This window comes from Mytilus galloprovincialis, chromosome 1, assembly GCF_965363235.1.
Source record: "Mytilus galloprovincialis chromosome 1, xbMytGall1.hap1.1, whole genome shotgun sequence".
In the NCBI taxonomy this organism is placed as follows: domain Eukaryota; kingdom Metazoa; phylum Mollusca; class Bivalvia; order Mytilida; family Mytilidae; genus Mytilus; species Mytilus galloprovincialis.
The window spans coordinates 53339104-53352037 of NC_134838.1; the positions used below are offsets into that span (position 1 = coordinate 53339104).

General features: G+C 32.6%; 2 protein-coding genes across 3 annotated transcripts; one reads left to right on the forward strand and one right to left on the reverse strand.

The window, feature by feature from the left end:
- Positions 1–1848: 1848 nt before the first annotated feature.
- LOC143078541 (ADP-ribosylarginine hydrolase Tri1-like) lies at positions 1849–12712 on the forward strand. Of its 2 annotated transcripts, none has more exons than XM_076253410.1 (8): positions 1849–2338; positions 3008–3124; positions 5260–5409; positions 8157–8300; positions 8802–8956; positions 9424–9730; positions 10078–10161; positions 10715–10813. In XM_076253410.1, the coding sequence occupies exons 1-8, from the start codon at positions 2315–2317 to the stop codon at positions 10721–10723; spliced, it is 990 nt and encodes a 329-aa protein (XP_076109525.1). In that variant the 5' UTR covers positions 1849–2314; the 3' UTR covers positions 10724–10813. The 2 variants fall into 2 exon arrangements, with proteins under 2 accessions (XP_076109525.1, XP_076109519.1); XM_076253404.1 differs by having other exon boundaries at positions 1884–2338; positions 10078–10208; positions 10715–12712.
- On the reverse strand, positions 6008–7129 carry LOC143078556 (uncharacterized). Its single transcript, XM_076253419.1, has 2 exons — positions 6735–7129; positions 6008–6360 (listed from the first exon to the last, which is right to left on the reverse strand). The coding sequence occupies exons 1-2, from the start codon at positions 6986–6988 to the stop codon at positions 6282–6284; spliced, it is 333 nt and encodes a 110-aa protein (XP_076109534.1). The 5' UTR covers positions 6989–7129; the 3' UTR covers positions 6008–6281.
- Positions 12713–12934: the final 222 nt, after the last annotated feature.

Sequence of the window (12934 nt, forward strand, 5' to 3'; positions counted from 1 at the left end):
ACTAGTTTTTCGCCGATCGTTGTTAATAATTTTACATTAACATATTTTCAGTTTTATCTGTTTAGATAATAAAAAATCCAATAATATATATTTGTTTGACATATTGTGCCGCTTTTGCTTGTCGGGCATCCTTAAGGGCATACGATACAGTTACAGGGAAGGTAATGACGTTGCTAACGTAAAATGTTATTTTTGCGACGTCAAACTATGACATATCGGGAAAAGATGCATTTTTCGACTGATTTTTATCATTCAAACTGATTTAATTTGAAAACGAGTGCATGGACCCCTATTTTTTAAAATAGCAATTTGTTTCATTTTGCAAGGAGATTATGTGACCCAAATTTTATAAAACTGTAAATAGCGCAATTTTTTTAATTTTAATAAACATTCAGCAAAAAATGACGTTTTTTCCTCTATTCATGAACATTTGATAAATATAGAGTTATTTCGGAATAAAAATTGCATAATTTTTAATGATAGTTATAAAATACAGAAATTACCGATTATTTAACAAAAAACAATTTGTGTTTATCTTTTAAAGCAAAAAAGTTACGTCGTTCTTTCGAAAAAGAAAATATGGACACAAATCTGAATTTTGAGCAAATATACAAAATTTCGACCTCATTTTACTCAAAAAGTAGCACATGAAGGTATATTTTTTATGACATATTTGATTTAATCAGGTAAAAAATAGCCTATATGCAAATTTTCATCAACTTGTAAATACAGGTTCAAAACTGTATCGTATGCCCTTAAAGCATCATCTTAATCAAATGTGTCAAATATTTTTATCTAATAAAACATGTTGAAATCTCAAATGTTGACTTAAACTGAAATGTTTGTTAATAATTAAATACAATATTTGTAATCGTTGAATCGTTCACTTCAAAGCAAACTCACAAAAGCATTCAAAGTAATCGTCAAAAGCATGATTTCTGTATCTTAAAAAGGATAAAAAAAAAAGGGGGCTTTATTCCCAATGAAGGTCTCATATCAATTTTCTATATCTTAAATTAAAAATGATAAGAAAGGATGGTTTTATTATACCAAAGGTGCGGTGTAACAGACACAATCGCGGGAACAATATTAAAAATAACACTTTATAAAAGGGCAGGAAATACCTTCATGAGAAACGCTCAAACCCAAACATTTTAAACCGAAGAGGTATAATTACAAGGAACAGCTATATAGACAATAATAGTGCATTGACAGGACATATCAACGATATAAGGATGAGGCTTAGAAACGTGGAAATGCGAGGCTCTGCCGAAATAGAAATAGAAAATCAAACTCCGAGTCATTATAGATAAAAAGGCTTATAATTGTGTTTGCCGTACGCGCCTTATGTCTACGATTGGATAAAAAGGAACCTTAAATGAATGTCTAAATTTATGACCGGGTAATAATTACTAACTAATAAGTGCGTCCTTAATCAGAATAACAAAATCATTTATCTTTACTAATTGTCAGTGGTTTTTTTTTTTTATAGTTAAAAGGTATTACTGGGATATGTAAAATTAAGATGTGGTATCATTGCATGTTTATTATATTGTAGTTTAATATTTCAAATTAACTATTTGACAAATTGTTGCTTTCATCTTCATGCAATCTTCCTTCAATAAGTTTTTGTGTTTTACGTAATTGCGTACACTTATATATAAAAAAAATGTTTTAGATATCTTCTCAGAAGATCGTCTTAGATAACTCCCAAACGAGCATGTTTCATTTATTTAATGCTTCTTTTTCTTCATTTGAAAAGTATAATCCCAGTAGACAGCAATCTTTTAATATTTATTTGTCTCTTTTATAATCATAAATGTTTAGGACAAAACCAATGGTACCATTTTTTTCCCTGATTCAGTTGCGTATTTCTTCTGTGAAGCTTCAGGTCAAAGTATTTGAAAATCCAAAAATTAATAAAAAAAAAAAAATAACAGCTTATAAACCAAATAGCACAAAAGTATATCAAATGCCGGCTAAGAATCAGTGTTTTGCATGAGGGATATAAATTGAAGTATATTACCATAAGAGAAATCATGGACAAAACTAAGTCCCTACTGGATATGTATGAGTTTCATGAATGACGTTACATGCAATAAAATTAATCATATGATAAAAAGTTGATGACGATAATGAAGAAATGTTAATCAACTGCAATCTGTATAAATCTATAATATATGCTCACAAGTGTAAATCAGATTCAAATTGATGCCGTCAAACGTATTGATCTGTTAGTCAGCACACTTAAAGCCAATAGTGTATTTATAGATATTGTTCATCGTTCTTCATATATTCCGCACATTAATTCAGAATGGCTACCGACGATAATAAACATGTAAGTTTACGTTATAAACAATGGTGTATCTCTCGAAGTCAGTGTATGAGTACAATGCCAATTTGTACAATATATACAGACCTATACACTATTATCTGATTTCTCGAACTCGGGTTCACAATCTACATATGTTTCTCGTTTCATCCCATAAGCGGACTTTCATCGAGTACAGTGTTTATGCTTCACTCTTGAAAAAGTGAGGTTTCACTCAATTATCGTTGATATCTGAATTCCAAATTAAAAATAAGTTACAACCCCAACATCGATCTTTCCCAGTTAATACATTAATGTTAATATCATAGTACAAGTAAGAAAGTATAGTTCATTTTCCGCAGATATCTTTCCTGATAAACTCGCTTCAATAACAATCACTAGATGAATTCAATTCTGCAGTGGCGGATCCAGCCATTTAAAAAAAGGGGGGGTTCCCAACCCAGGATAAAAGGGGGGGGGGGGGGGTTCCAGCTATATGTCCCCATTCAAATGCATTGATCGGCCACAAAAAGGGGTGTTCCAACACCCGGACCCCCCCCCTTTGGATCCGCCAATGTTCTGTTAAATCTTGCAAGAGAAATCCTACACACAATAGAAAAAAATAAACGTAGTATTTTGTTATCATAGTTTATTTATGATTCAATTAATTCAATTTTTTTGAACCCTTGTTTCTAGCATGAACAGCCTTCACCCGAAGTTATGGATAGAATATTGGGTACTTTATATGGCGGGTGTATTGGAGATGCTATAGGTATACTATCCGAATTTTTAACAAAGGAGGAAGCAAAAGAGGTATGTAACAGTTAGGTGCGAAGTTGACTAATTGCAATATTCATGAAGGTATATAATTATTATTGACATGTACTACCTGTCCATGCATGAACCGTGGAATCTTCGCTAGCAAAGGGTAACGATCCACTCCCGCTCTCTGGAGTGGATCGTAACCCTTGTCTTCTTTGAAGAGAGCGGGAGTGGATCGTAACCCTTGGCTAGCGAAGATGGAACCGTGGCTGTACTGGTGATGGTAAAAACGTCACTTCCACTTTACCAATAGAGGAATAACACAGTTGTTTTCCATTCGTTTAATAGATGTGTTGGATTTTGCCCTTTGATAAAGGACTTTTCGTTCTGAATTTTCCTTGGAGTTCGGTATTTTTGGTATCATGTTTTAAGCCATTGGCCCACATGGGCGTAAAGTGCTTTCAATAAAGTTTAAGTTATTTAAATTTTTTTTAGCGTTGTACGGATGCCATCAGGATTTGTTTGAACGTTATGGAATATCTGTGTTCCACGGCTATTTCCCACTTGTAGTATCCATTATCTCCAATCTAATTAAAAACCGATCTCTCATCGCTCCTGTTTCTGATATGTCGCGTGGGAGATCTAACGAAACCCGCTTTGAGGTCACATGTGAGTGACCTCGTAGGTGTGTCTTTTTCGACCAATGAAATTGAGTCTTCCACGATCTTGGAAGTTTAACGTAAGGCAAAGGGATGTAACTCATTTTATTTACGACGAAATCGTCAGTCAAAATAATTCATAAACTTTTTTGATTGGCTTATTAATAGGTCGTCAACTCATTTGCATATCTTTATAAATTCATAACTTTTAGTTCACTCACATGTGACCTCAAAGCCGGTTTCGTTAGATCTCCCACGCGACATATCAGAAACAGGAGCGATGAGAGATCGGTTTTTAATTAGATTGCATTATCTCGCAATAAATGCGGCTTTACGTCCAATTTAAAACCTTTAATGAGAAAAAAAAACCGGTTGCAACTAATTGAGCAGAAACTGTACAATTATGCTTTACATGCTGCTGGGTGCTGGCAAGTTTTCTATAAATGCAGACACGAGAAAAAGAAAACAGATCCATAGAATAGTTGTAGCAGTTGCATTACAGCAGAATGCATTGAGTATGTAGATAAAGATAGTATCTTTAGTTAGCTTGCTTTCTGGCTGAACCGTGAATTCATTATTAGTTAAGATAATCTACCCTCCTTTATAAGTAGACTAGTCGAACAGATAACCAATCAATCTGTCTGTAGGACTAGACTACTAGTATTCCGAAAGGAGGGAAGTATACCTAACCTTAATAACTTAAAGGTTAAGCTAACAAGCAAGCTAACTAAAGATTCCACCTTTACCTACACACTATAATTAATTCTGCTGTAACGTAAAGAAAGCATTCTTGCTACCTCATATAGACATCTTCCACTGGTGTTAAAATCTCTGCTGTGCTTTGAAAATATTTCCATTTATAGAAATGTTTCGATTCCGTAAAAGTTCCATACATGGTTTGACATGCGTATCTTTGCGTATTTCTGGTTCATTTTCCGGCAGTTGCTTCTCTCTTTGGTCCTTTTAGTAACATCTGCGCTAACACTAATTATTTGTATTTTTTTTTTCAAAACTGTTGGCATCGCACATCACTGATCTGGTTCTGTATACTGGGGATCGCTTAAGGGAGCTGGCTTCTCAGTTTCAAAGTAATTAACTTTTCAAAACACTAGCATATATTAATAGGGGATTAATAAAGGAATTAAAAGAGCAAAAAAAATATATAGGTCACCGTGCTTGTTTTCGAGATATTAGCCATTGAATTTTTGGCGGGAAAATGTTCTCTCTTGACTTTTCATAGCTTTATCATTGACTAGTTTAAGTCCTCAAAAACTATTAAAAAGTAATTAAAATTTTATAAGACTTTAACAGACAGCTTATCATAATACATTTAAAAGAATTATAAAAAGAAAAATGGGGGTCACCGGGCAAATTTTGTTAAAAATCTGACCAAAATTCCAAAACATGACAAGCGAGCTTCCTTAATGTTATTGTCTCTGCACGTCTGTCCGCGCCTACGCATAACATTTTCAAATTTTAATTCTTTATATAGAAAATATTAAACTATTTTCTATTCTTTAAATCAAGCATTATGGACCAGTAGCTAAAAAACTTGAATACAGTCATAAGAGCCTGGTTGACGATGACCACAGGATTAGATGGGAAGAAGGAGATTGGACAGATGACAGTGACCAAATGGTACTGATCATGAGATCATTGGTGGACTGTGATGGAAAGGTAAGTAAGCTATGTTGTGATGATACATTATAGTTTCAGATAAGGGAGAAGGTTTGGTACCATTAAAACGTTTAATCCCTTTGCAATTGTTTGCACCTGTCCTAAGTCAGGAATCTGATGTTCAGTAGTTGTCGTTTGTTGATGTGGTTCACAAGTGTTATCCGTTTCTCATTTTTATATAGATTAGACCGTTAGTATATCCGTTTGAATGGTTTTACACTAGTAATTGTTTGGGGGCCTTTATTACTTGTTGTTCTATGTGAGCCAAGGCCCCGTATTGAAGACCGTATCTTGACCTATAACGGTTTACTTATATAAATGGCACTGGCTACGGTTACATGGAAATGTAACAATAATAAAAATATTATTGTTACATTGGAGACTAAATGGCGGAACGCAAAGTCGGGTAAGGAACCGATTAATTACGAATGTAACAATAATTACTGAGGCTACGGTTACATTGCGTTATTGTTACATGAAAAACAGCAATATACGATGGGTCTATTAAAATGTACAAGATAATAAAAAAGACATTTATTTTATATTTACAATACATACAATTATTAAATATAAATTCTTTAATTATTTATTTGCAATGACATTTTCTACATATCCAGTAAGTGGTTTTTGGAGCATTTCTAAGTCCGACACATTTTTGGTGAAACCACTCCAAGCAGCCATCACACACCAGTGATGCCGCACTGTGAACGTCCGTATCACACACTGTACAGTTCCATTCTGCGATATCCCGTTTTGATGATAAGGCAACCTTTAATGTTTGCCTTGCTTCCGGTGAGAAATACTTTTTCACTCTAGCAATGTTTATATTCTCATCTAATATTTTGGTTGGAAGCATGTGATGTAGTTTTATGTCATCTTTCAGTATGGTCACATTGCCGTCCATTACGGATGTAAGGTTTACCTCGGATTTCAGTATCCAACTTAGCATAGCTGAAAAAAACAATAAATTATAAAAATGCAAGTCAAAAGTCAAAAGTTCATCAAATACTAATAAATAGTGAATTATTTTCCATTATTCAAACTGACATCGCCATGGCTAAAAAGTAAAAAGGCAAACATACAAATAAAAGTACAAAAAACACAACATGGAAAACTACAGACTAAGAAACACGAACCCTATCAAAAACTGGGGGTACATCAACTGTCCATTTTTTTTTTAAAGTTATTTACCTTCTTCTTTTTCCTTTGGTCGTCTTTTAAGAAACGGCATGACTCTCTTCGTACTTTTTGGGCAATCCAACGACGCAATCTCGCATGAATATAATGACCCATTGATATTCGTTTATAGGTTAAACTTAACTTACCTTTGGTTTGGACGAGCTCCATCTGATTTTGAAACGACATTACGTCCTCCGTGGATACATGTATACAGAAGTTCACAGTATTTTACTTCACAGTTAGCAAACTTTGCTATAGATGAATCATTTTTTTTAGAACTGCGTTTGTATAGCTGAATGAAATTTGTGTCTTGATATTGTTTCAGTTTTGTTTCAAACGAATCCCAAGTTTTAAATTGTTCACCCAAAACAAAATTGGTCACAGGAATCTCTTCATCCATTGTGTAAAGTAAAATGACAGTTATACGAGTAGGTGTGCAGTTAAATACTTAAACTAAAGTGAACACTTTTCTCAGCCCGAGTTCTCAACAACAAACCATTGGACTATATTTTCGCCTTTGGCACTACTTATCTAAAGTAGTATCTTTAAAACACCAAACGTGACCATTTATACGTTAAAAAAACCAATTTAAACACCATTTGTTAATCGATAATATTTATTACTTATCATTATTACAAGTATTATTTCGTACATATGCAAGATTAAGGCAACCGTTAAACTATAGAAGATTTAAGTTTAATAAATCGAGCGTACATTGCTGTTTTTCATGTAACAATAACGCAATGTAACCGTAGCCTCAATAATTATTGTTACATTCGTAATTAATCGGTTCCTTATCCGACTTTGCATTCCGGCATTTAGTCTCCAATGTAACAATAATATTTTTATTATTGTTACATTTCCATGTAACCGTAGCCAGTGCCTTTATAAATTGCGAATAGGATGGAGAGTTGTCTCATTGGCACTCGTACCACATCTTCCTAGAACCTTCCTATATATATATATATATATATATATATATATATATATATATATATATATATATATAAGATGAATACTGTACCTCGGTACTGTATTGAAATAAAGGCAATGTTCAGTAGTAAACCGGCTTTCAAAAGTCATATATCGATTGTGAAAAAAAACAAATCCGAGTTACAAACCAAAACAGGGAAACACATCAACTTTTAGAGGAAAACAAAGGAGCAACACTGCAAAATACTGTAACAGGAAAAATTTAAATAACAAAAATTACCGAGCTCCAAGAAAAATTCAAAACGAAAAGTCCCTTATCAAATGGCAAAAATAAAAGCTCAATATATATATACTAAGAAGATTAGGTATGAGTGCCAAGGAGACAACCCTCCGCCCAAGTCGCAGTTAGCTCTCCACGTTAAGAATTGTAAAATTGAGAATGGAAATGGGGAATGTTTTAAAGACACAACTACCCGACCATAAAGCAAATAACAGCCGAATACCATGCACCAATGTAGCTTATGAAGCCTGGCGGCCATGTATAAATAAATTAATAAGAAAGCATAATAAAAATAATATACTGATTAAATATTCATGAATGAAAAGTATATACATACGCCAATATTTGTTTCTAGGTGGACCTAAGTGACTTTACAGTCAAATTAACAAATTGGGTAAAGCATGGATATAAAGAACTGAAGGATTGGTGTGGATTGGGTATAGGTACTTTAACAGCAAAAGTAACAGCATATCCTGATTATCTAAAAGATCCAGAAGAGGTAACGTGCACAAATTAAGTCAGTTCTCTTGAATGTATAGGAAAATGTCACGTTTTAGGTATTTGAAAATAAATAAATAAATCCCATTTTGAGAAGCGAATGTCCATTTAACTTGTTAACTTCATTTCTATCGGTATTTCGCACTTATTTCCTTTCCCTTTTATTCCACTCATTTTCTTCCAGTGTACAAGTTCTTTCTTTCAATGTCTCATTGTATCTCTTTCCAAGCTCTTATTCCCATGTACTGATTATGCAGTTTGGTTAATAAAACAAGACTTATCAACTTTCAAATCTTTTTTTAAACTTCATGAGAGCGGACAATAAAATCAAAAACAAAATGAACAACTATGATCATGCTTAAAAGTCTAGGAAATAGAAACTATGAAGAGGTCACCGAAGTAGTATATGTCGATGAAATAACTTTATTTCGTCATATGATTTCTGATGGACAATTGTCTCATTGGCAATCATACCACACCTTCTTCCTTTTATACATTTTAGGCTGCTCGTGCAATTTGGGAACACCAAGGTAAACAGGTTGCATCTAATGGTGCTGTGATGAGGACCTCAATTGTTGGTGTACATAACTACTGGAATACGGATGAGGTTGTCAAGAATGCAATAGAAATTACAAAAACTACGCATTATGATCCAAGGTGAAGTTGCTTTTATTAAGATAGAAACGAAAACAATAAGACTTTTGCTTTTATTTGCATATAGTGTTTATAAAAGGATAGAAGAACATTACCGGTATGAATTACACAGATATTGAAAAATTAAAGACCACGAATTGAAGAACAACGCTAAACATTACGTGTGCAGAAAGTGAGGAAATTTTGTTGTTAGTATGAATTCTGTACGTACATACAGTCAATGATTTAGTAACTCAAGTCATTGTTAGATTAGGAAAATATCTAATAAAGTTTTCAAAGTTTTGCGAATCAGTACTGATATGAGTGTGGTGTGGCATTATCTTTTAGCTGGAACAATTATTTCTGTAAGTTATTTAATTTGCATTTAAGTTTTCTTTGTACTGATCCATACATTGCTTAAGATTATTCATAGTAAAGAAAAAATATCTGATGTAAAGAACATCATTCCCTTTATTATGTTTTCTTTCTAGATGTCAAGCATCATCAGTGGCAGTATCTGTTGCCATAGCTACAATGTTGCAAGGAAATCACAAAGACAAAAAAGGTCATTTCAAAGTCAAAGACGTAATAAACGAAGCTTATGAGCATGCATCCAAATGCTTAGAAACTGACGAAGAAAAGAAAGACTTATTGTTTTATTTGGAATGTGAAAAGATTAAGGAATTAAATCTAGATGAATCCAAGAAAATTGGTTACACGTACAAAACTATGGGAGCAGGATTTTGGGCATTAAAGCAGAGCGATTTTCGGAAGGCAATCACAAAAGTCATGCTTCAGGTAAAACGTGAATTTCCATCAATTAAAGAGGATATATTTACAATATATGTCGAAAGTGGGGTAAACTATTCAATTATACAGTATAAAATTGAGAATGGAAATAATGAATGTGTCAAAGAGACAACAACCCGACCGAAGAGCATAAAAAATAGCCGAAGGCCACCAATGCATGGTTTTTCAATATTTGGCTTACATTATAAAACTGCATTGCTAGATTTTTAATCGAACATGAAACACGTGTAAATTATAGATTTGATAACAACTTTATATTTGTAGTAAACAGTAAAGAACATGAATATATTCACTTTTTGTGTATCTTTTATACTAATACCTTAAATTGTTTCTAGGGTGGCGATGCAGATACCAATGCCTGTGTTGGAGGCGGGCTACTGGGATGTAAACTTGGAATGTCAGCCTTACCAGAATCATGGGTAACAAAACTTTTACATAAGGAGTGGTTAGACAATGAATTTAAAAGGTATGTTTGGAAAGTCATGATACCTCAATTAATTTCAAAGTATTACTTTTGAGTTGCTTTGAATGTCTACTGAACAGTGCGTAATTATGTATATACTTAAATCACTGACCATTTAGAAAAGGTTTGATCCTAAGATTTCTTCATGTGTGAGAAGCAATAGTATTGGCATAATAATGATGATAATAGTTTGTTCTATCTGATTGTGTATTCGTTAGAACAAATAATACATTAACATTCATTTGAGATTCTCTTAATTTAACTTCCTCGTAATTAGTTAGTGTTACTACTAAGTAGAAAAAAAAAAAGTTGATATTGCAAGTATTTTCATCCGACAGAACTTGAAAAATTTGGAGCAAAATGTAAACCGACAAATAAAATATAAAGACACAACAAAAATCAGACATTGGTTAAATTGTACAATAATAAAAAAAAAAAATGCAATTTAAGACAACTTCCCTTGGTTATATGTAAAAAAAAGTAATTGGATCATGTCTTGTTCTTTTCAGATATTTTGATTTAATGAAATGGGAATGGAATGATAAACCAAAAGGAAAATGAAGGATTATCCAAGGAACAGCATTTATTGATCTCAATATCAAAAGAAGAATGACTCAGTGACGTTGAGATGATGGACAGCAATACAAGCGCTGTTCCTTAACTTTCGTTGATTTTTTTTTATAATACCAATATTCTTTAAATTTCTATTAGACATAGAAATGACATGTGCTATTTTTATACGACCGCAAAAAAAATTTGGGATCGTTTACGTTATTATGGTATGATGTCGTCGTCGTCGTTTGAGGATGATGGTCCCAACCGTTTACGAATAATGGGCCCAAAAAGGGGCCCAAGACAAGCATTTTTCTAGTTTCAGGATATAAACTTGTGTATAAGTATTTCGATGGCTCTGAAATTGTACTACAAAATTTAGGGTCACAAGTAGAAGGTTGGGCCTTATTTTAGGGGTTGCAAACAGTTTAGGAATTAAGGGCCAAAAACAAGGGTTTTTTTTATAGTTTCCAGACACTAACTTGTGTGTAAGTGTATGGATCTCTCTGACATTGTACCACAATGTTCTATTTTACAAAGGAAAGGGTTAAATGTCCCAATAATGTTGGAATTAGGGGCTAAAAAAAGGTACAAAAACAAATATTTTTCTAGTTTCCAGATAATAACAGTGTAAGTGTATGATTGTACTACAAGGTTCCACACTACGAAGGAAAGGCTGGGATTGAATTTTGGGGTTATTGCTCCAAGGGGGTTTCAAAAAGTTTTTTTATAGGGGGTCCAATTTTTAAGGGATTCATATTTATTTCAAAATTTTTCAAATTTCGAATTTTTGAAAAATTTCAAGAAGAAATCTTCAATTGCATAATAGTATTGGGGAATAGATTTTTAAGATCTTTGACCACATTTATTGTGTGTCAGAAACTTATAATATGTCAAAAGTTTTATCACAATCCAAATTCAGACAGTATCAAGCATGACTATTGTGTCCAAATTTGCCCCAACTGTTAAAGGTTTGACCTCTGTGGTCGTATTAGACTGTGCTCAGCGAAGCATTTTATTTAAATATAAATCCCTAAAAGTTGTTATAACTTTTTATGTTATTCTGGTCCTGTCTTGAATACACTGACTTCAATGTAATTTATAGGTGATATACAAAAATATGTAAAATATGAATGAGAAATGCTGGTGATCTATTAAATTATATTTCCTTTTATTGATGTTGTTAATATATACTGTAGGTTTTTTTCTGTGTTTAGTGAATATAAGTATATCTGTCTCTCGTAGAAAATGTTGTGCTAAACTTTGGTATCTTATTATGATATGCACTATAAATGACTTTTTTTTAACATTTTCATAACATTTTCATTTATTGTCTCTTGATTTTTAATCAAAGGTGCTTTAATTATTATGTACCTCAGTACGTGCATATGTATATACATGCATCTGTTAATACAAAACAGTATCTAGATTTGCATACGAATGTTATGTTTTGAATGTGTTTATGTTTTAAACTGTTTGAATGTCCCTTTGGTATATGTGTCGCCTTTCTTTAAAACTTACGGTAACTTACGGGTTTAGTCTAACAGTTTTATTGGATATATACATGTGTACTATCCTATTCGATCTAGAGTACTATTTCAAAGTATAGATACTCGTGTATGGGTGTATGGAACGTTATGAAATCAAATTAAGATGCTATAGCTATATTTCATGAGTGCTTTATAATGTATAGAACAGCTTGCTGTTCGGTGTGAGTCAAGACTCCGTGTAGTAGACCGTACTTTGACCTTTAATGGTATACTTTTATAAATTGTGACTTGGATGGAAAGTTGTCTCATTGGCCCTTTTATTACATCTTCTTATATCTATATATTGTTTACTTGTTGTATGTGTTGTCGTATAGGTCATTGTTCAATATGAGCATAAAGTGAGGTTAAATAAAAGAAATTATATTTTTTGCGTATTTACATGTGATTAAATAAATTTAAATCGAACACCGTTGTTATTTTGTTCCTATTAGAGCATATAATTCAGAATATTTTCAGATTTTACGTTATGTACACCCTAAACGACAATTGATTTCACTTTTGCTATAAAGAGTAAACAATAAACTTTCATATTACAATAAAACCAATGATATATATTAAAAAAAAATGATTAATACTATTTAAGTTCTTAAAGAATATGTAGATAAAGAATCTATAATATGTGTTTTT